Here is a 22,323-nt window from a genome sequence, read left to right on the forward strand (position 1 = left end):
GATATTTAGAAAACAAACACCTGGAATTAGTAAGCAAGTGTTACAACTTTTTCCTTAGGAAACAAGAAGAATTAAAGAGGCAAAAAAAAGTAATTTCTCAAGAAGCCTTGGAAGCATCTGATGCTGTGGCTATGCAAATTGTGAAACACAAACAAGCACACATTATTGGTGAGACTTTCTACTTCCAGCAGCAATAGATGCATAGAATGAGGATTGGCACTGGAAACTATCCCTATGTCAAACAATACCATAATTCAATGCATTGATGACTGGGCAGAAAATGTCCATGACCATTTGACAGAACAAGTTAAAAAGAGTCAATATTTTGCACTGCAGCTTGATGAATCCACAGACAGCCAACATGGCTCAGCTTCTCTGTTATGTGGGATTTGTCAAAGCAAGTACAATAGCTGAAAAACTTTTATTTTGCAAAGAAATCCCAACCTGAACAATTGGTAAGGAAATATTAAAGATCATCAATATATTCTTGATGAATTTTTTAACTGGGCTGTGCGCGTGGGGCTGTGCACAGATGGGGCAGCAGTTATGACTAAAGAGAACAGTAGGGTTGAAGCATGAGTAAATAAAGTCCAATTTGGACATGGCTGCATGATTCATTGCCAAACTTTGATATTAAAAAAGTTTCAATATGAACTACACAAAGCCCTCAACATTGTTATTAAAATTGTTAATTTTATAAAAACCCAGACAATGAAGTAATGTTTTAGTATGCTGTGCGAAGAGATAGATTCTCACCACATTGAGATTCTGTTTCACAGTGAAGTCAAGTGGTTGTCATGTGAAATGTGTTACAATGCATCTTTGAACTGCGTGATGAATTCAGAATTTTCCTCCTTGGGAAAACAGACCTTACAGATTACATGTGTAATGTGGAGTCCTTAACTATGTTAGCATACATGATGGACACACTTGGCAAACTAACTGCAGTGAATTGAATACTTCAAGAGAAGAATACAAATATACTAGATATGAAAGAGAAAATCAGAGGATTCATGAAAAACCTTTGTCTGTAGAGACTCCACACTAAAAGGGGAATTACTGAGCTGTTTCAGTGTTAGACTTTTTAAAAGAACAGAGTGAAAGGATCAAAACACTTACAGATCAAATATTTGAATTCATTTGTCTGGATTGTATTCCCATTTTGGTGAATATTTAACTGGAGTTGAACCTGAGTTGCCACATACCAGCTGACCTTGTTCTAAGAAACTGTGGACTCCAATCTTAAGTGTCTCAGATCAAGAAAACCATCAGAGTTGTCAAGTGATCACATGCTTTTCAAATCTAACAAACAAGGAATTCTGGATCTCCATTGAAGAAGAGTATGAAATACTCAGTGATGAAACTAAAAAAGTGCTGCTTCTATTCATACCTGGTTATCTCAGAATCTGGGTTTTCAACTATTTCTATGAAAACTAAGCATAGAAATCGTTTAAACTTGGAAAATGACATATTTGGCGCTACCAGAGAGTCAAGCAAATACTGCACAACTATGCAGTTTCAAACACACCCATTCTTCTCACTAAAAACACGCCCTGGATCAGATTACAGTAGAACCTCAAAATAGGAACAGCAAAGTTACCAACTGACCGGTCAACCAAACACCATATGAAACTGGAAGTAAGCAATCAGGCAGCAATGAGGGGGGAGGGGACAGCAGGAAGCAAATGCTATATTGTGCCTGTATTGCATCTTAAAGGTCAGCATGCAGAACAGAAACAACCCGGGGGTCTGTGCTGTTTCTTGTAAACCAGGGGTGCTGTTTCACCCCCTCCCACCCTACCAGGAGGGGGGGGAAAGCTGTTTTCAAACCCCTCTCACCTTCCAGCCCAGGAAAGAAAGCTACCACAGTGAGCTGCTGATGCTACAAGGAACTGAAGGTTGCAGCCAAAGCCTGGCCTGGAGCTGGAGTGGGACCCAGAGTGCAAACTGCTGCCTGGAGGAATTTTAACAGGCCACAGCCTGTGCACTGATGCAGTCCAAGCTTTGCCCATGGCTGCACTGCTGGATCCTGCCAGCACCTCTGGGAATGTTAAAGGCAGGGGAGGGAGGGGCGCTGGCAGCAGGCTGGCACTAATCTCCCACCATGTGCTGCCTCTGGAACATGGCAAGCAGTGCAATGAGCAGGGCAAGCCCTGGGGAGAGGCAGCTGAGGACTGGGGCTTCTAGTGCCAAGGGTGCAGGGCAGATTCCCCCCAGTTCAGCCTAAAGGCAAGAAACAGGACTAAGGCAGGAAGCTGCTTGCAAACCAGACAGTGCTGCCAGGTGCCACCTTTGCAGAATTCTCTCCCAGCCTCAACTGGAAGACAGTGACGGCAGGGTACCCGTACCATAATGTTTTGTTCAGAGTTCGGAACATTTCAGAGTTACAAACAACCTCCATTCCCGAGTTGGTTGTATCTTTGAAATTCTACTGTATATAAACAAACTGTATGCAGTTGAATAAAGTTGTAAAACCATCCAAACTCTAGTGCCCCTCTTGAATCTAGCATCCTGAACTCATGAATCACAGAATCATAGCAATGTAGGGCTAGAAGTGACCTTTGAAAAGCCATCGAGTCCAGATGCCTGCACTGAGGCAGGACCAGGTGTACCTAGACCATCCAGTACAGGTACTTGCCAAACCTGTTCTTAAAAACGTCCAATGACGGGGATTCCACAACCTCACTTGGAAACCTGTTCCAGAGCTGAACTACGCTTAGAATTAGGAAAAACTTTCTAATATCTACCATAAATCTCCTTTGCTGCAGATTAAGCCATTACTTCTTATCCTATCTCCAGTATACAATAGGGCCTGGTTGGGCAAGGAGACTGGGACAAGGAGCTGGGGGCTATGGGGGAACTGGGAATTGGCAAGGGGACTGGGACTAGGAGTTTAAAGGCGTGAGATAAGGACTTGCTTGGCAAAGAATTTGAGATTGGGATGAGAAGCCTGAGAAGTGGAGATGGGGACGAGGTACAAGGAGTGGGTAACAGACATGACTGGGATGTTTGGAGGGGCTGTGGCAGAAAGCATCACGCTTGAGGGGAATGTGCAAAAGAGCCTGGGCCAACTAGAGACTGAAACGGAATCCAAGATTCCTGAATTTTACCATTCCTCTACTGTTAGCAAAGGGAAACGAGAACATGAGGACATTCTCTCAAGGAAGTCCTCTTCTTGCGCACCTTTATTTACTACTGCTGTATGGTCAGCAGAAAAACAGTGTGCTTCAAAGTCAATAGTTGCAGAGCTACCTTCATAAGATTTTAAGAGGGAACTTAGTACAGTTCATTCTGTACTCATTGGATCTGACTCATCTAAATATATGCTAGTGTAATTATAAGTAGAATCTGTCCTTCTGAATCTATACTACTGATTATGATGCATGAGAGAAACAACACATCTTGACTTTCAGAGACAAGTTGGCATTTGCAGAACTAATAATTTTTTTCCCTTTTTTTACTTCTAAACTGAGCAAATGTGATATGCAGGTAACCTAGATAAAATAAGTGTGGAGTCATATGATGGCATCTTTGTAGAGTCGATTTTCTAAGCAGAACTGTACTGGAATGCCCAACGTGGGATTCATGAGTAGGGAGTTCAAGATACGCACGTGCTGTCATGTGATTTATATTCCCTGTTTTTGCAAATATACAGCATATAGTATATTTGAATGCCTGATGCTACAGAGACATGCATCTGCTTACATATGTGAAAGTAAATTTCTGCAGATCAGCATGTACCATCTTGCCATCCTCAATCATTTGTAATCTGTTCCTCAACTTTTCCCCAAATTTAGCAGAGCATGCACTCCTCAGAAAATGCTGCATAAATGCCAAATTTGAAGTGTCACAAATCCCTCACTTGCATATCTATGAAACAACACCATAGAAGGGTGCTCAGGCCCTAATACCCAACATCAGAGGCCAGCAGCAGCCTGCCAATTTCACAAACCAAATAAACCAAAGCCTTACAGGTGTAAGAAATATAAGGCCACCAGAAGGGATTAGAAAGAAACAGCTGCTTCCCACCCTTGACGCTAATTGTGGGATAAAAGAAGACAGCTGTGTTCTTATCAGGACTCTGTGAGAGCAGCTGGCTCCTGTTGTTCTAATAAATGTGTTCTCCCCAAGAAAGAGGAAAGGGAAGGGGGAGGAGCTAGAAAGAAAGTCTTCCCTGGCTTCTCCCAAAGGCTGGTCAACTGGTTGACTGACTTAAGTTGATTTGTTATTTTGGAACTGGTTATAAACTTGATTGTCCAACAGAAAAAAGCAGCTTGGTCATCTGAGACTTTTGTCTATATATGGAATAACTAAAAAGAGTTTGAACCCAAATACCTAGGGAAGGACACCTCTTGCTAGAAACTAAAACCAAAGGAGAACCAGGTTTTATTGTCCCAGAAAGAACCCTATACAGCAAAATCAAATCAGAGTAGTCCAAATACAGTCAATTTCAGGCTGAGAATAAGTATAGAAAGCTACAGCCAAAGACTGCTTTTCCACCATCATAGGTTGGAATACCAGGGTTCTTTCTGAGAAGAGACATGCTTGAAATGCACTTTGGGATCTCCAGATCATCACTGATAAAACAGAGCAATATATTTATTTTATTAAACTGCATTTTAAAAATAATACAGTTCAGTTACTTAACAGAATTGTGCCTGGAGAACATAAGGTTTGCCATCCTTAACATGCAAGTGTAGTGAACAGGAGTTAGTATGTTTATTTCAAATCCTAATCTGAGTGAAAGATGAAGGTGAAAAGGAATTCTCCTTTTTCTATTAGAAATGCACTGATTTTATTAAATTTTCTTATATGTGAAATATAAAATTTTAGTAGGTTTACATCTACCCATGAAGGTAGAAGAGTAACTTGCTCTGCACTTGCCCCACGGTTACTCCCTAATTGTTATGGGGTATGCCCCAGGCTTTTGCAGCGCAGAAGAGCTGACTACAATAAGGATGTCCAAAATCCTGGCAGAAACAATGTTAGAACAGTTATACCTGCATTGTAAAAGGATTCTAAAACAAATGTTTAACTTCAGAAGAAACCAGTGGGGCCAGATTAGTACTGGCATAGTGTATGACGAAGTGCAGGCTCCCTTTGAGCTATTCACAAGGCTTTCCCTTGGTACAGCAAAACACATCCCCTCTTGTCAAACAAATTAAAACCTGTTCACACACAGATTTTATTTTTTTCCACTAACCATACTCCTGGAAGATGACTGATGATAATTCCAAGAAACTACAGCTTAGTAATAGGTGTGATGCTGAATGTGATGCAGAACAAATGCCAGCTCATGCCAAGGTACTGGGGCTCCCTAAACATTTAAAACTAAAAGTGCATAGATGGAAACCTGTCTAGCTCGCCTGTCTGTTAGAACTGTTAAAATGGATATTAGAGTTATAAGAATGTGTTTAGATTTTTATGGAATGCTTATAGGATGCTGCATCTGTTAATCCTACTTATAATATCTGTATCCCATGTTATAGGATAATTAAGGTAATGCTTAAATGTTTGCTCTGTAACCATAAAATTTTTTGTTACGACTGTAAACTCCCACAGTCAGGGGAGAAACATTACCAAGTGTGAAATACTAATTTACCACAAAAGGTATTATCTCCTCCCCTAACAAAAGAAGGTCTACAGACATTGAACAAGCCACTGGGGAACATCAGTGGACAAAAGACTTTGTTGACTGAGCCCTCCATCCATGAAGAGAAGACCTACACAAACACTTGTCTCTTCAGTTTGAACATTGGGGAAAGAGAATAAAAATCCCTGTTAAAGAGAAATTGTATCCCTAAACTGCTTGAACTCTGAGGGGCAAAGATTTCTAAGCATATGCAATGGGCCCCAGCTGTTTAGTTTGGGTTAGCCCTAAAGGACATACAAAGCTTGCATATTGTAGCAGCTACTATTATCTTTTGGAACCAAACACTGTGGCCATATCTAAAGTTACAAACTTACAGCAGCACAGCTGTGCCATTTTAAGAGCGCTCATGTAGCCACATTATGCTGATGGGAGAAAGTTCTCCCGTCAACATAATAAAACCAGCTCAACAAGCGGCAGTAGCTATGTTGGTGGGAGAGCGTCAGATGAGCTGGGCACATAGCACTGTGCACATGAGCCAGCAAAATTTATGTCACTCAGGGACGTGGTCTTTTCACCGCCCTGAGCGACAAAGGTTTTGCTGACAAAGGTGCTAGTGTAGACATGGCCTGTATCTCATTTGTTTGTGTATGTTTATCTGTTGTACCTTGTAAATAATTCTCATTTCACTTTCCTAGTTAATAAATCTTTAGTGACTTTATTATAGAATTGGCTATAAACATTGTCTTTGGTGAGAGATCTAGGGTGCACTTGATCTGGGATAAGTGATTGGTCCTTTGCGACTGGGAGTAATCTGAATATTAATGTGATTTTAGTGCAAGGGAACATCTGTCACAAATGCATGCTTGTCTGGGCGGCAAGACAGACCAGAATATCAAAGAGAACTGTCTGTGACTCCATGTTAAGGCTGTTATAGTGCTTAAGGAGTTCACACTTGTTACTTGGTTAGTGAAACCTAAGTATAGAACTCACAACCAGTCTGGTGTTTGTGCCCTGTTTCTTGAAAGTGTGCCATGAGGCTGGCATTCCCGGTTGAGCCTCTCCAGACAGTTTAACACAGGCACTAAAGCTAATCTTGGGAATCTCAAAGGGTAACCTGCAAAATGTTGTTTTGTTTCTTTAAAGGGAATTGGCTTGTGCCCTCTTTTGCTTTCTTATACAGGAAAAAAAAGCATGAGACATCTTTATGGGTTCTTTTATTACCTTTTAATAAACCTTGGAAATATAAGATAAGTCCAATCTGGTCTTCCTGCTTTTGGTAGAGATCATCTGGGGTGGGGATCTCTGAGCAGGGTGTTTTGTGAGCTTGCACTTTAACTGCAGGGGTGGAAGTGTGGAATTTTCCTCTACACATTTATTAGTCATTGGAGTTGAATAAAACCTTCTAAACCTTATAAAAATCTGTTCCCCTTTCAATGCACTATAAAGATGCAAATGGGGCACAAATGCATTTTTCCTTTTTATAGGTAACCTTTAAAACAATTATGTGAATTAAGTAGTACTGTTTAGTGGTTGCAGCTACTGGAACAAATCAAGAGGTGAGGGGGCATTGTAACTTGTTACATATACAATATAGGAATTTTGTGTAATACATGGCTGAGAAAAACAACTATCAGTATCAAGTTAGTTATTAAGCAATGTCTATACTTCAGTGATGTGCAACATAGACATCACAGCAATCAAACACATTGCAACAATCCTGCATGATGAGTACTCAGCGTCAATATTTTTAGGGTCTGAATTTTCATACATTGCTAGGGCCAGAAGGGCACTATGATCTTCTAGTCCAAACTGTTGCAAAACACAGGCCAGAATTTCATCCACTAACTCTTGCAAATGGAGGAAACTATTCTTCCTATAGTAGAGGGAAATGTTTTCACTTAAATCTTGTCTGTCTAAAGTTAGATACTTAAATCTGTACTCTGGCACTTAAACAACCATTAAGCACCTACATGTTAATTCAGACATCAAAATAGGGATTAAGATGCTTCATTTCAAACATTCATATCTGAAAATTGGGCCCTAGATAACAGTGAGGCAGACAACAGCCCAAATCTGAAAATGCTGCTTGAGAGATTAAGGACTGTTAAGATGGTTAGTCCTTCAGTACACATTTCTGAGATCATTGCTAAATATTAGCAGAGGGGATGTCTAGTAGCAGGCTTGAAAATCCAGAAAATACCACTATGTATTTAGGTTGAGCAATTAATACATGTACATTAATACAGTAATACACAAAAACTGGACATTTAGTTACACTTTCAAAGATAAAGGAAACAAATAATTTAATAAAATGACAAATATGAGTAAAAGCACCCCAGTGAACAACTGCCAATTGCATCCAAGTTGTGAAAAAATCTGCCAAAACACACCCCCTTGGGAAGGCATTACTCATCACTTCCCCAGTGAGAAAGAAGTGACTGTCTCTTCCATTTCTGTTTTATACACACAATAATAGGAAGTTTTGTAATTTTCTGTTCCTGCAGCAATTTGTTCCCTGTATAAACAAAACAAACTTTCAGGATTGCAGATAAGAAAATAAATAATAGTAAAAATAAGTCTACCTGCTGATAGAAAAAATTTAGTGTTGGCTTGTCCTCAGTGAACTGGTTCAGAAATCCTTTTGGTAAATATCGGATTCGCAATTCGTATCTAAAAAGAAGGAAAACAGGATTACATCCATAATGCAAGGAGAATAACTAAGTTTTCATAATTGGAGGTTTTTAGGAATAGGTTGGACAAGGACCTGTTCTGGATGGTCAAAGTATACTTGGTCCTGCCTCAACACAGGCGTCTAGACTTGATTATCTTTTAAGGTCCCTTCCAGCCCTACATTGCCATGATTCTATTATTACAATGTCAAAAAACTCAAAACCACTGTATAATTTGCAGGTCCTCTTAAATTTTAATTGCTTTTTTTTTTTTTTTTTTTAAATTTTAAGTAATTAAATTGGAAACCATCATTTTGACAACCCATATACCAAAGTTCAGAGGAAAAAAGTGTATCTGGCACTGTATTTATTGGGAATCCTCATCTCATCGTGATGGTTTGGAAGGACAGAGCTTTGGCAGGTCCTGTGGGTAAGGAGGCCTGGGGGATGAGTAGCAGGTCTGAACAATTGCTGGAACAGGTGATTATGTTTTCCTAATGAGCTTGCAGGTCTATACTGCTTCAAAAAGGCTTTTATCAGGAGTGAGGCAGCTGAATTCGCAGATGTGGATGGGCTGCCAGTCCCCATTACAGGTTCTGTAGGTAGTGGTAGCAGCTGAAACTAAGATGATGGACTACTTGTCTGAGCAAGTAACAATTTCCATGTTCTTTGCTGAGCACAAGCATGAATGTTTAATGCACAGCTGGCAAAAGTGAATACACAGGTGCTGCTCCAAGTGAAAATGGCAACTGATTTAGCCCATCAGGGAGCCACAACCTGTGCATGAACCAGATGCTCATTCCCAGTTGGAAAAGGGTCAGTCTCTTATCAAATAAAGATGCTGCAATGTCTACTCCTGGGACTACCTCAATGGGATTGATGGGATTTACCCACAGGAGGGCTTCACAACAGACATGCATATCTCATATTAGGGTACTGAGGTGCATGTAATAGCTCAAAAATCTAAATCTGACCATGACATTACCACACCATGCAATTACAGCAGGAGGTCCAGTGAGGCAGGATTACAGGTCATTTTGATTTATGCGTATGACAGAGTTTTAGGTCTCCCTAAATTTTGTATTGTAATGGCACCTAAAGACTCCTATTAGGGGGTCCCTACCCTGAAGATCATACAATCTAAGTAATAGTCTCATGCAGTGTCAACCCAGCATATCAAAAACAGCACAGCATTTTAGCAAGATGGCCAGCTACAAAATCTCTTTGTAATTAGAGACATTTTGAAATAATATATTTAATGGTTTATACATAGTGACAAGCTTTGGCTGTGAAATTTCACACTGCTGATTTCAGGAAGACGGAAGAGGCTGCTTAGCAACTTGTAATCCTTAATGTTATTTTCTGTAATTTAAGGCACACAGACCTGACAAAGAAAAAGTTATTGACTAAAATCACATTAACCTGTTTGAATATGTAATGAATCCCAACCCCACAAAAAATGGCAAACAAAAATTATAAAATTCTGAGTTGCTTTTAAAGCACAGGTGCTGTGTTGCTTATTTTTAACTGTGAATCCTTAAACTATGGTGAACAATATATATATATATATATATATATAAACATATTGTATTACATATATAAAACTACGGATTTACAACATTCATTTATTTTTTCACTATAGTTTGAGGTTCTTTTCAAAAAGGAAAAGTCCATGCTCAGCCTTTGGCATAAAATAAAACACTTTTTTTTTCTTTTAAAATAAAGGAATCTTCAGACTCAGAGATATAAAAAACAGATGCATGACACCCAGCAAGATATAAGCAAAAATCGTCCATTTTTTTCCAATCAAAAAAATTAGGACAACCTGGAGTGTGTGTGGGCTCAGATCTGGAGAGGCAAGGTAGTCTCATCCCCATCTTGTTCAAAATCAGGAAACCTGAAGGAAGTTTGTTTTTTCGTTGGAAAAAGCCAAATCATCACTATGCTACACTGTTGAGTCAAATGTAGAACAAAGCAAATTTCCTCTTTAAAAAAACAACTCTTTTCCCCCTTTTCTCTCTCCTCGTCTTACTTTTCTCTTTTATATCTGATGTATCTTCAGTCTTCATCCACATATTAGCTTTCTAGATTTTTAATTTTTTAAGTTTCTGTTTCTCTAGAAACTGCCTATTTTCCCCAATCTCTTATTAGCTTTATTGTCCTCATCTCTTGTACTAGAAGAGAATTGTTACCCATCTCATGCGATTTGGGCATCCATCCTATTGACTAAATACAATTTTAAGGAGGGGTCTGAGGTTATCTCGAACTATAAAATAGACAAAGAAACATAATATAAAGGCACATACTTCAGTTTTTAATCATGTATGTCATCAACTGCATCAGAGAAAATTAAAACACTCATTACTTAATATACAATTTCATTTTAAAAGTAACCCTAATGCCATGCCTAAAATAGACTAGAATGATAGTTTCTTTCAATTTTACTTTTGTCTTTTATTTCAACATGTAATATACTGTGGCTAAAAGAGAATTAAAAGGGCAGATTTCAATCAAAAAAATAAAATAACTTGAGTTATTGAACTCCACACATATCTGTATCTTGATATGGACTTAATTAACCCATCTCCATCATACAAACAACAGAAGATGAATTAGTCAAGACAGTATTGAATTACAGAAACATACTGTACAAATAGGAGATGTAAAAGGCCTGTGGCCTGTTGAGTGACCTAATCTCTTTCCATTTCAATGCAGAATTATTCCCTAACCATGTTCAACATACTAGTGGTCTGTCAATGGCACTTCCACCATTTCCTATAGTAGATTATTCAGCACTTTAATAATTACTCATGGGACAGAAGTTTGTGGTGATCTACAGTTTAAATGTTCCTTCTCTTAACTTCATATATGTCTCTTAACTATCCTATGTAACATCTCTTCTTCCCGGCTTCTCATTCCTTTCAAATGTTTATAAATTGCTATGTTGCCCCTAGCATTCGCCAGGCAAACTAGAGATATTTAGTTCTTTTCATCTTTCCTAATACATCATTCTCTACAGCCCCATAATAATTTTTGCTGCTCTTCTCTCAACTGTCTTCAAATATCTTTCTGCTAATGAGATGTCCAGAACTTCTTTAGAAATTCTCATCACTAATCTTCAGATATCAGTTATAATGGGATTAATGGCTACCTTTTTGCCTGGCTGGGTAATCCCACACTGAGGAAAAAAGCAGAACAGATTATTTCTTTTCCTTTAGACAAGAAAAAAGTTTTTCAATTTCAATCCCCACTTAACTCAGAAACCTGCTATGGTAGCACAGAAACCCCACCCATTTACAAGCAAAGGTGGTTTCTCCTTCCTCTGTTTGAATGGGAACTGAAAATTCAAGGCGGTTACACACTTCACATGCCTTTAACCTATTCTTTATTATATTTTTGTAATCTTAGGAAGCTATCACATATCTTCTTTAATGCCATAAATTTGATGTGAATAGTCCTTCAATAAAAAAGCTCTTTTCACATCTCAGTGTAAGAATAAACATTTACTGAATACTGTTAGATTTATTCCAAACCACCTCTAATTACATTTGATAGAGTCACTCATTAAATAATTAACTTAAAATATATAGGTAGGTTAATTATTCATCTTACATTTATACAGTTCCTGTCAATCCAAAGTGTTTTAAGACAAATGGCTGATGAGACACAGGGAGCTAGGAAGCTAAGGGAGTCAGACATCTGGGTTTGTCAGTGAAGGAAGACAGGGAAGTAGGATTGTGTGGGGTTTTTCCCCCTTCCTTAATTTGCAGGTAATCTACAAGGGGAACCCATTGGGGGGATTGTGTGGGGTTTTGGGCCCCCCAATACAGAAAAACGGCATGTCGCCCACACCAGTAATAGCTCTTCCACCTGTGAGACCTCCTCTGCCAGACAGCCATCCTGACCCTGGAGACTTCCATCCAGGCCCTGGTCTTGATTTCCTGGGAATGCAGCCTGTATGTTCCCACTGACGAAAGCTAGGCGGGGGAATAACCTGGTGTAAGAGCTGTTGGTTGGTAGAGTCCAAAAGGAAGCAGGTTGAGAGATGCAGGTGCCGGTGGCTCGATTGCGTAGCATCCAGGAGCAGGAGGACTTCATCAACAGGAAACACATGGAAACATCTGGGATATTAGGAGACCACAGAAGCACCAGAGGAGGAAGACAAACCAGCTCTACAGGGAGGAGACTGGTTGCTGGCCACCTTGGGCAGCAGACAGTGTTCCACCCCCTACTCAGGTCTCCCATTCATCAAGGTGAACTGATATGCTGTACTGGCAACAGGAGGTGATGCACCATCAAAATGACCTCCTCTGATTACCCGATCACCTAAACGACCCTTGCTGGGGGGCTGAGGAGACCCTGGCGTTGGTCGTCTCCTAGACCCCCTATTTCTGTCCCTCTGTCTGTAGGGCATGAACTGCTGAGGCTGGTACCTCTGCTTTTGCTGGTCCTGGGGACGGAACTGGTGTCTAGAAGTCTGGGGCGTATAAAGACCCAAGGAGTGGAGTGTAGCCCTCAAGTCTTTCAGACCATGCAACTTCGTATCTGTCTGGTCTGAGAACAAGGCCGACCTTTCGAAGTTTTTCAACGTCAAGCACTCAAAGCAGCAGCATAGGTTCTCTACTTAACAGGGAAGGAAAACTAATAACTGAATACATCAAGAATGTTGAGGTGTTTAATGTCTATTTTGCTTCTGTCTTTTCTAAAAAGGTTGATGATGACCAGATACTTAACATAATTAGCATTAACAACAAGGGGGAACTAATGCAAGCCAAAATAGGGAAAGAACAGGTTAAAGAATATTTAGTTAAATTAGATGAATTTAAGACAGCAGGGCCTGATGAAATTCATTTTAGTGTACTTAAGGAACTAGCTGAAGCAATCTCAGAACCGTTAGCAATTATCTTTGAGAACTCATGGAGGATAGATGTGATCCCAGAGGATTGCAGAAGGGCAAACATAGTACTAGCTTTAAAAAGGAGAACTAAGAGGACCTGGATATCTACAGACAAGTCAGCCTAACTTTGATAACTGGAAAGATACTGGAACAAATTATTCAACTATCAGTTTGTAAGCACCTAAAGGATAATAGGTTATAAGATATAGCCAAGCATGAATTTGTCAAGAACAAATCATGCCAAACTCGCCTAATTTCCTTCTCTGACAGGGTTACTGGCCTCGTGGATGGGGGAAGCAGCAGATGTGATATATCTTGATTTTAGAAAGACTTTTGACAGAGACCACATGACATTCTTGTAAGCAAGTTAGGAAAATGCAGTTCAGATGATATTGCAGTAAGGTGGATACAAAACTGTTTGGAAGAACATACTCAACAGACATTATCAATAGTTCGCTGTCTAAGTGGGAGGACTTATTGAGTGGGGTTCCGCAGGGGTCAGTCCTGGGTCTGGTACTATTCAATATTTTCATTAATGACTTGGATAACAGAATGCAGATGACACCAAGCTGGGAGGGGTTGCAAGCACTTTGGAGGACAGGATGAGAATGCAAAACAATGCTGACAAATTGAAGACTTGTTCTGAATTCAACAATATGAAGTTTAATAAAGACAAGTGCAAAATACTTTATGTAGAAAAGAAAAAATCAAATGCACAGTTACAAATGGGGAATAACTGGAAAGGTGATAGTATTGCTGAAAAGGATCAGGGGGTTATAGTGGATCACAAACTGAATATGACAACATGATGATTCTCTTGTGAAAAAGGCTAATATCATTCTCAGGTGTATTAACAGGGGGGATCATAAGTATGACACAGTAGATAATTGTCCCGCTCTACTTGACACTGGTGAGGCCTTTGCTGACGTACTGTGTCCAATTTCTGGGCACCACACTTTAGGAAAGATGTGGACAAACTGGAGAGAGTCCAGAGAAAAGCAACAAAAATGATAAAAGGTTTAGAAAACTTGACCTATGAGGAAAGGTTAAAAAAACAGCATGTTTAGTCTTGAGAAAAGGACACTGAAAGAGGACCTGATAATCTTCAAATATATTAAGGGCTGTTACAAAGAGGACAGTGATCAGTTGTTCTCCTTGCCCACTGGAGGAATGACAAGAAATAATGGGCTTAATCTGCAGCAAGAGAGATTTAGGTTAGATATCAAGAAAATCTTTCTAACTATAAGGATAGTTAAATTCTGGAATAGGCTTCCATTCGAGGTTTTTAAGAACAGGTTGAACAGACACCCATCAGGGAGGGCCTAGGTTTAGGTTAACTTGGTCCTGTCTGAGCACAGGGGCTGGAGGTGAGGACTCATTATGGTTCCTTCCAGCCCTATATTTCTATCATTATATGAGCATTACCTAAAGACTGAATTAGAGAACATCCCTAATTTTCATTTCTGAAACATGCTACTGCAGAGTTGTTTATAACGTGAGCAGTCATTATGGAAAGCAGAAATTGATAATTAATACAATTAGAAATGAGAAAGAAGAAAGAGAAAACTGTTCAAGATGATGATATGGCCAGAAAGTTATTAAGCTTCAGACATGTTTCTGCTTTTATGCACAGCAAGATTTGCCTGTGATTGAATTAAATGTTGTCCTGGCATGAGTAATTGCTACAAATTATTGTTGATCTGTGATCTATTTCACCCAGAAGGACTAGCTTTATGCTCTGCAAAGTTCCATTCTCTCGTTTACACACATTTCAGTGCCAAACATTTCAGTTAAATGTCTCCCTCCCATCTAGGTACAGCTCTCTTGTTCTACACAGAACAAAATAGTAGTAAATCAGTCACTGAATTTGCAGCACAAACTAAAGGGTCACTGAAAACCTTTTCCTGGTTTAAGTTCTTAGAGTCAAGTGATTACCCTGTAAATTTGAATTTGCTTGTTACTCTGATCATCATCCCTTTCTCAAAGTTGTGTCAAATTGAATCAGACTTCAAATAGGGGACTATAAAAGTCATATTATCATATTAAGACAATCCACCATACCTAAATATAGGCACCCGAACAAAAAGGCTTTTGATCTTTGCCTTCTGGATAAGTTGCTAAGTTTCTGGAATCTTTATCTTTTAAGTTGCATTTTTCCTTAACTGCCCCAATCAGTTATTTCTACAAAGAATTTTTAATAAAGCAGATTCATCGCCAATGTTAAAAATAACGATTTACATAACAATGGGATGCATCTAATAGTAACTGCCTTGTTACTGGATTAACAAATATAAAATTTAATTTGGAATATTAAAGAGTTTTACAATTATTAGAAGTATAGTCTGCACATAAATTTGGTTTAAAACACCTCTATTTGCAATGCTAGATCTTGCACATTGAGGAAATGAGAGAGAGAGCAAATGGTCATTGTAGCATAGAATACAGCAGTGTTCCAAAATATTAGTTTTCTGAATAAAATTAATGTTATCAATTAACAAATAAGCACTCCATTCCACTGATAAAGGCTCCAGTGCTCACTGACATCATCCTTCTAAACCCTTCTTGGGGTTTGTGACAGTTGAAGACCTTGTCTACACTGCTAAAAAGGTGTGTTTTTTACCTCCAGATAACTAATGTGCATGACCTATCCCGTTGCAGAAACATGGTGAAGACATGGCACTTTCGTTTTACCATCAGATAAACTAGGTGAGGTCAGAATTCTCCCCCTGCCTCACAGATGGGCTGCATGGATCGATGCAGTGGGATTGATTGAGTGGGCAGTGGAGATCCGCTCAATCGATCCTGGAAGTACTCTCTAGCCGACACAATAAATCCACTTCCCTGAAAAGAGTAAGGCTGTGTCAACCGGAGGGCATCTCCCATCAACGCAGCGCAGCAGAGACACCACGGTAAGGGAACGTAAGTCAGTCGACAATACGTAGCTTGCATATCTCCTGTCAATGGCCGCCAGCAGAGAGGACCAAGCCTGAGTTTCTCTCACTGTAAAACTGAAGTGCCCTGATTTCACTGTGTTTTTACCTTGGGAAAGCCCATATGTGTGAGTTGCCCCAGGGTAAAAAAACACCTTTTCAGCAGTGAAGACAAAGCCACAGTGGTAACTTTAAAGCAAGCTCAAGGCCTAGGAGAGAATGGATACCTAACAGCCAGCTACTTCTTGCTCCTTCACTCATTACAGAATTGCATTCTGCTAATTTTCAGAAGGATGGTTACCCACTGGCATTGCTGTGAAACTGGCCTACATGTGCTCTTACAGCTGAACTGAATGCCATGAGAAGAGAGAAGAGATGTTTAGATTAACAAACTATGGCTAACCTTGAGGTCTGAACTTGTTAATTATCCTCAGCCTTAACTACAGCCATAGGAGCCTACTGCAGTAAGGCGTGACTGTAGAGTCATTTTCCCCCTCTTTTCTGCCCTGTTCCCTCCTCAGTGCTAGAGATAGTACCCAATGGCAACACAAAAATCACTTATGTTAGGGGTAGAATTTGTTCCAAGGAATTTTTATTATTTTCTATCTCCTCCTGCTGACAGGAATTATAACCCAAGCATCTGGACTGATCTAAAAAACATTAAAGAATATATTTTCTTTGCATACTGAATACACAGCCTTATAGTAAAATCATTTAAAAATTCCCATATAAGCAGCAGTTACTGGATTATTATGTTATAGGAAGCTATTAATTCAAGCACCATTCCAGGACTTCTCTCTTACTTCACTAATCTAAATATTTTAACAAGTACTGTCATCTGATCCTAAATGCTCTGTTTTATAGTATTACAAATATGACAGCAACATTTTGATAATTCAAAGCAAATCTCTATGGGTTTAAAAAGGTATGTCTAGCTGCATGCATTCGATAAAGCATAAAATTACACTTTGGAAAGGTACTGAATAATTCATATTTTATGACACTTGTATGAGGTTTTTATACAATCCCTTCATCCAAACTTCAAAACAATTATCTAATTTTGCTTTTAAAAGTGATTCACTTTGTTTTGTAATGTGTAGAATATGGGTTGCATCACATAATATAAATGAAACCGGCACTTTTACACTAAGTAAGAAATTTCCATGGCATAAATTATTCACACCTCATATTTGGTTTTGGCCATATTAGGTAACCGGAATACTTCCCTCTCCCTCCCCCAATGTTTTAAACTTTCTTATTTAGTTGACAAGCTCAACTAGGCTGCTTCCCAAACATGAATTCATAAACTCACAGGATCAGATTTGCTGGATGTGGTAAACATTTGCTAGTAAATTATCTAGCAATTTAATTTTCAAGAAAGTAAGTACAGACTGTTAATTCTAATACAGTTCTTCAGAGGACCATACTTGTGGGTTTTAAAGTAACTAGTAATAGTGAAGTGTGTTATGGTCAGAGAATTGATTATATTTATAGATTATATAGCCAGAAGGGATCACTGTGATCATCCCAACCTTCTGCAGGATTCAGGATTTTACCTGAATTAACTGACTGTATGAAACCTTCTTACTCAGTCAATCTGCTCCATGTGTTTATTCAGATGTGAATCAATTCGCTTTTCTGACAAATAGTTTTTCTACTACTTATTACTTCTATTAGCACTGCAGAAGCAACCCATTTAAGACAGACTGAGCTGCATTCTTCTCTGGTTTGTATATTAACAATAGATTTGGCAATTAAATCTCACCTGGAGAATCTTAACCCATTCTAAATATGTAACATTTCTAAACACGTGTAATTAACATTTGTCCTAGTTAATCTTCATATAATGCAGCAATCATTTAACACCACTTCTCTAATTTTTTTTAAAGAGAACATAAATTGCCCTTTTAGAATTTTTTTAAAATGCATCATAGCATTTTTATGCTTAAAACTGGGAAACAATTAAATTTTATGATTCACTAAACCTACTACGTATTTAGCAAGTCTCATCCTACTCTTACCCCTTTTCAAGGTTTGCATGCTCAAGTTAGACTTATGAGCTCTTCACAGTTGGTAGAATCCCCTTCTAGCTAGCTAATGAGCCTTTCCTCTGGAATACCAGGGCACATTCTCATTTCTTCTGGCTTTTTGCTGGGTAAAATATAGGCAGCTGTCTCCCTTCCTACTTGCCCTGTTCTCAGGAGTTCTGTGAGAGGATTTCCTTTATAAAATAGAAGATTATACAAAGTCGACAGCAAATATACCAAAATTATTTGATTTTGAAATTGAACAGGTTTATAATCTTACTTCCATTCCTCTGGAGGGTGGGCTAATTCAAATCTCTCCCTCACACTGGACACACCCATGTCCAGATGTAACCAGTGGACCTCCTCAGATTGCAGGTGACTGAGCCGTAATCCATAACAGGACACATTCTTTACTTTGTGACTGTCCACTATCTTCTGAATTATGCCCTAAAACACATAAAAATGCACATTTGTTATAAATGCTTAACTCTAGTGTTTGAGAAAACAAAACTTTTTTGTTCATGCCTTCAAAGGGTAACCATACTGTATACAAAGGACTAATCAATGAATCAGACACAGCTGTATTTTTAGGGATGCAAGAAAACAAGTTACTCATAAACCATAATTCCGGTTCTGAATTTTTAGTCATATGATCTTACATGAATCTGTATCAACCCTGTATTTTATTAAAACTCAGCTACCATATGGCTCTACATGGGGAAAATGCTGGGAATAAAAAAAAAAGGCAGATTTGCAGATAAAAAAAATGTACTTGTTAAATACTTCCAACTCTTCTGCAAATCCTGACACAGACACTTCTCACCTACATTAGGAAAACAGTCATACGATTTCCTCTTCTTTTGTGTCTGAGCAGACAAAATTTAGTAAAAGGTTAATTCACTCATGAACCCTTGATTTTTCCATCTAACTTCCTCCTTGAGGGTTAATATTAATCTCTATGACAGAAACATTCCTGACACGAGATGCATCTACTCAGGTAAACTTTTCTAACAGAAGAATTGTTTAGACTGGTTTGTCCTTTGATAAATTATAGTTTAGACTAGCTCCAAACCAAAAAAAAGTCCAAGAAAAGTCCACAGATATCTGCCATAGAGTCCCACAGGACTGTGGAGGACAGGGATATAAAGCAGTTTTGCGAAGTTCATTATTTTATATCCCAACTTTTCAAAATTGGGAAATACTATAAAAACTTGACCCTTCTGGGGGTCTCTAGTCCAGCAGGATCCTTGGTCGATCAGCCATCACTAGTATAGTGTATGCTGTGGAGCAAGAGGGATAAAGATGATGTGAGGCCTACAAACAGGAAAGGCAAGTGAAATTAAATAATATGCTAGGTTAAATAATATGCCCACTTAGCATGGCTATTGAGGCACTGACCACATGGGTGCTAAAGCTGGTGAAGTTTATTTTTTCACATTTAACAGAAGCCTGCTTTTTATGCACTGCTGTTTGAATAGTTTACCAAATATTGCAGAGTACAGTTGCCCATATCCAGGCTTACAAAGAACAGTACTACTTCCAAGAACACTTAGATATACAAACATTTAACCTTTTCCTTACACTAAGGGCAATTTTTGATTAATTAAGTAAAGCCTGACATTTTGGCAAGCATCCTTTTTTCTGAAGGTCATACTGCCAACTTTTTCGATCTGCACATGAGTAGAAAAGCTTTGGAAGGAAATTCATTCATTTTCTTTGCTTTTACTATACTTTGCAAAAATAAAGTGCAAAACATGCAGAACTCATTTCAGAAATCTGCCCATGCAGGACAGTGTCTCATCAATAATGAAAACAGAGGTCAGTGTTTTGAAAAGGCAGTTGTGCTCAAACTGCAATAGGACAAAGGTGAGTTTGGGAAACAGAGTCAAGGCAAAATTGGATATTTTCTACAGTAACAGACCACTAAAAATATTAATACATAAGCCACAGTCAGAAACCGCTACAGTAGATAATCAAGTGTGTGGCCAGGAAAGAAATGAGTAGAGAATCAAGAGCTTCCTTAAACATTCAATTTAGTGTTTTCTTAAGGGGTCAAGGAAATTAAGTGCCTAATTCTCAATGAAAGCTAGTGGGAGCTGGGTGCCTAAATCTCTTTGAAATCCCAGCCTCAGTTTAAAAACAAAATATTTCTCAACCTTATTCCAGAAGAGTGCAAGAGCGCTTCCATTCATGTAACTACACCAAAATAAAGTAAATATCAAGATTGGATTCTTTTGAATTGAAAAAGTTGTCAATAAATACACAAGTTGACTACTTAGATAACACAGTTTGCATACATGGTACTGTACCATACCCTTATGTAACAGGTTAGCTGTGTTAAATTAATTACACGTCCCAGCCTAAGAGCTTAAACTCTCAAGACACATGATGATTTTTTGGTTTTGTATTATCTTATAAAGGGCAAACATATTTTAGATAGAACATTTCACAGAAAAGTAAACAAGCAGAGATAGGCCATTCAGTAAGAAATTTAGAAAACATTTTGAGAATTGAGATGAAAGGTAAATATAACTCAAGAGACAGATAGGTGAATCCATTTTACTTTATCCTCTCAAGTCTAATAAACCAATTAAAAATACTTTTTACAATCTAAAATTAATTTATATGCATTTATAAAAAATTAAATATGCTGAAGAATGAAATTAAGCTAAGACAACCTGTAATTTAATTATTATTTTACCAACTTGTTGTACATTTACCCAGAGCACAAGAACTGATGCATACTACAAAATCAAAATAAATACAGCATTTTGCTATCAGGCTTCCTCAGTCTATTCCAATACTACAGCTTGATCCAAAAATGGAAAAATAAGAAAATAATGTGATTGAGACATTCAAATTGACTGATCCTCTATGTAATAAGCTTTTTAATATAGAGAGTTCTTTCATTTTGCACAAAAAATTAAAGAAGTTGAATTTCAGCCACTTGGGGCCAGATCTTCACTTAGAGTAAATCAAGATAGTTCCACTGAGCAACACCAATTTATATCAAGTGAGGATCCGTCCCTGTGTGTGAAACAGCTACATGCATACCATCTAGTAAATTCACACAGAGTAGAGCAGGGTTTTGTTTTAGAGTTCCAAAGCAGCAAAAGATTTAATCTCCAAGAGCTTTACTGGCAGAGTGGCCATAATTTGGGCCAGTGTACTCAACTCTGACCTTTGTTAAATAATGCGGAGAAAGTCTTGGAGTTCTGGAAAGCCTCCCCAGACTGTCTAGAGACACTTCCAATGCCAGAAAAAACAGTTGCCATAACTTGTGCCTGGATGACAGCGTCTCTGTCTTCCATGCTCACAAGAGACTTCACAAGTTAGGAAGCCTTGCCAGAAGCATGCCTGATGCTCCTTATAATAGTGATTAGAATGTTTTATCAGAGGTTTTCAGTCAGTTTAACTGCATAACAACTGCACAGTAGTAACTAAAATATCCTGAAATAAGCCATGACTAAATGCTTGAAGCTCTAACCTCAGACAGTAATATCTGAAAATTTCACAAGCTTAAGTATGACCAATCTTCTCTAGCTCATGGAACAAATAGAGAGTGTTCTAGAGTAAGGACCACCGGATTGTAAGTAAGGAATGCCTGAGTTCCAATCCGAATCCATCAATGACCTCTTTGTGGCCTTGAGTACATTCCAAATGATCGGAGTCAGTTTTCCAGTTTAAACATTTATCTCCCATACAGGGACATTATAAAAGTTAATGTTAATACATCACTTTACACACTTAAAGTGCTATGAGAGTGCTAAATACAGCACTTTACACACTTAAAGTGCTATGAGAGTGCTAAAGCTTCATGCAGGAAGTTTAAGTTATGAATTGAACTGACTGTTGAATTGAATGAACTGAAACTTCAAATAAATCAGATTTAACATTTCCATAGGAAAAAACAACTGTGAAATGCCCACATTTATGCTTACTGCACTAAGATTCAGACAACCAACACCTATTCATAGATTCAAAGGCTAGAAGGGATGATTATCATCATCTAGTTTGACCTCTTGTACAAGATACAGAACTTCCTCAAATTAATTCCTAGAGCATATATTTTAGAAAAACATCCAATCTTGATTTAAAAACTGTCAGTGATGGAAACTCCACCACAGCCCTTGGCAAACTGTTCCAGTTAAGAGTCAAAAATTAATGCCGTATTACCAGTCTGAATTTGTGTAACTTTAAACTTCAA

At 38.4% G+C, this 22,323-nt stretch overlaps 1 protein-coding gene across 6 annotated transcripts in view; it reads right to left on the reverse strand.

Annotated features, from left to right (window-relative positions):
* Window positions 1–22,323, reverse strand: part of PTK2 (protein tyrosine kinase 2) — a 340,248-nt gene that overhangs the window by 165,938 nt on the left and 151,987 nt on the right. For all 6 annotated transcript variants that reach the window (XM_067558327.1, XM_067558324.1, XM_067558323.1 and 3 more), the window contains 2 exons: window positions 18,397–18,563; window positions 8,176–8,263 (listed from right to left, as the gene is read on the reverse strand). In XM_067558327.1, coding sequence (XP_067414428.1) covers window positions 8,176–8,263; window positions 18,397–18,563 — 255 coding nt within the window. The remainder of the gene's footprint in view (window positions 1–8,175; window positions 8,264–18,396; window positions 18,564–22,323) is intronic.

Source organism: Emydura macquarii, unplaced genomic scaffold (genome assembly GCF_026122565.2).
Source record: "Emydura macquarii macquarii isolate MOO-44397 ecotype Brisbane River unplaced genomic scaffold, CSIRO-AGI_Emac_v2 contig_1947, whole genome shotgun sequence".
NCBI classification, from domain to species: Eukaryota; Metazoa; Chordata; order Testudines; family Chelidae; genus Emydura; species Emydura macquarii.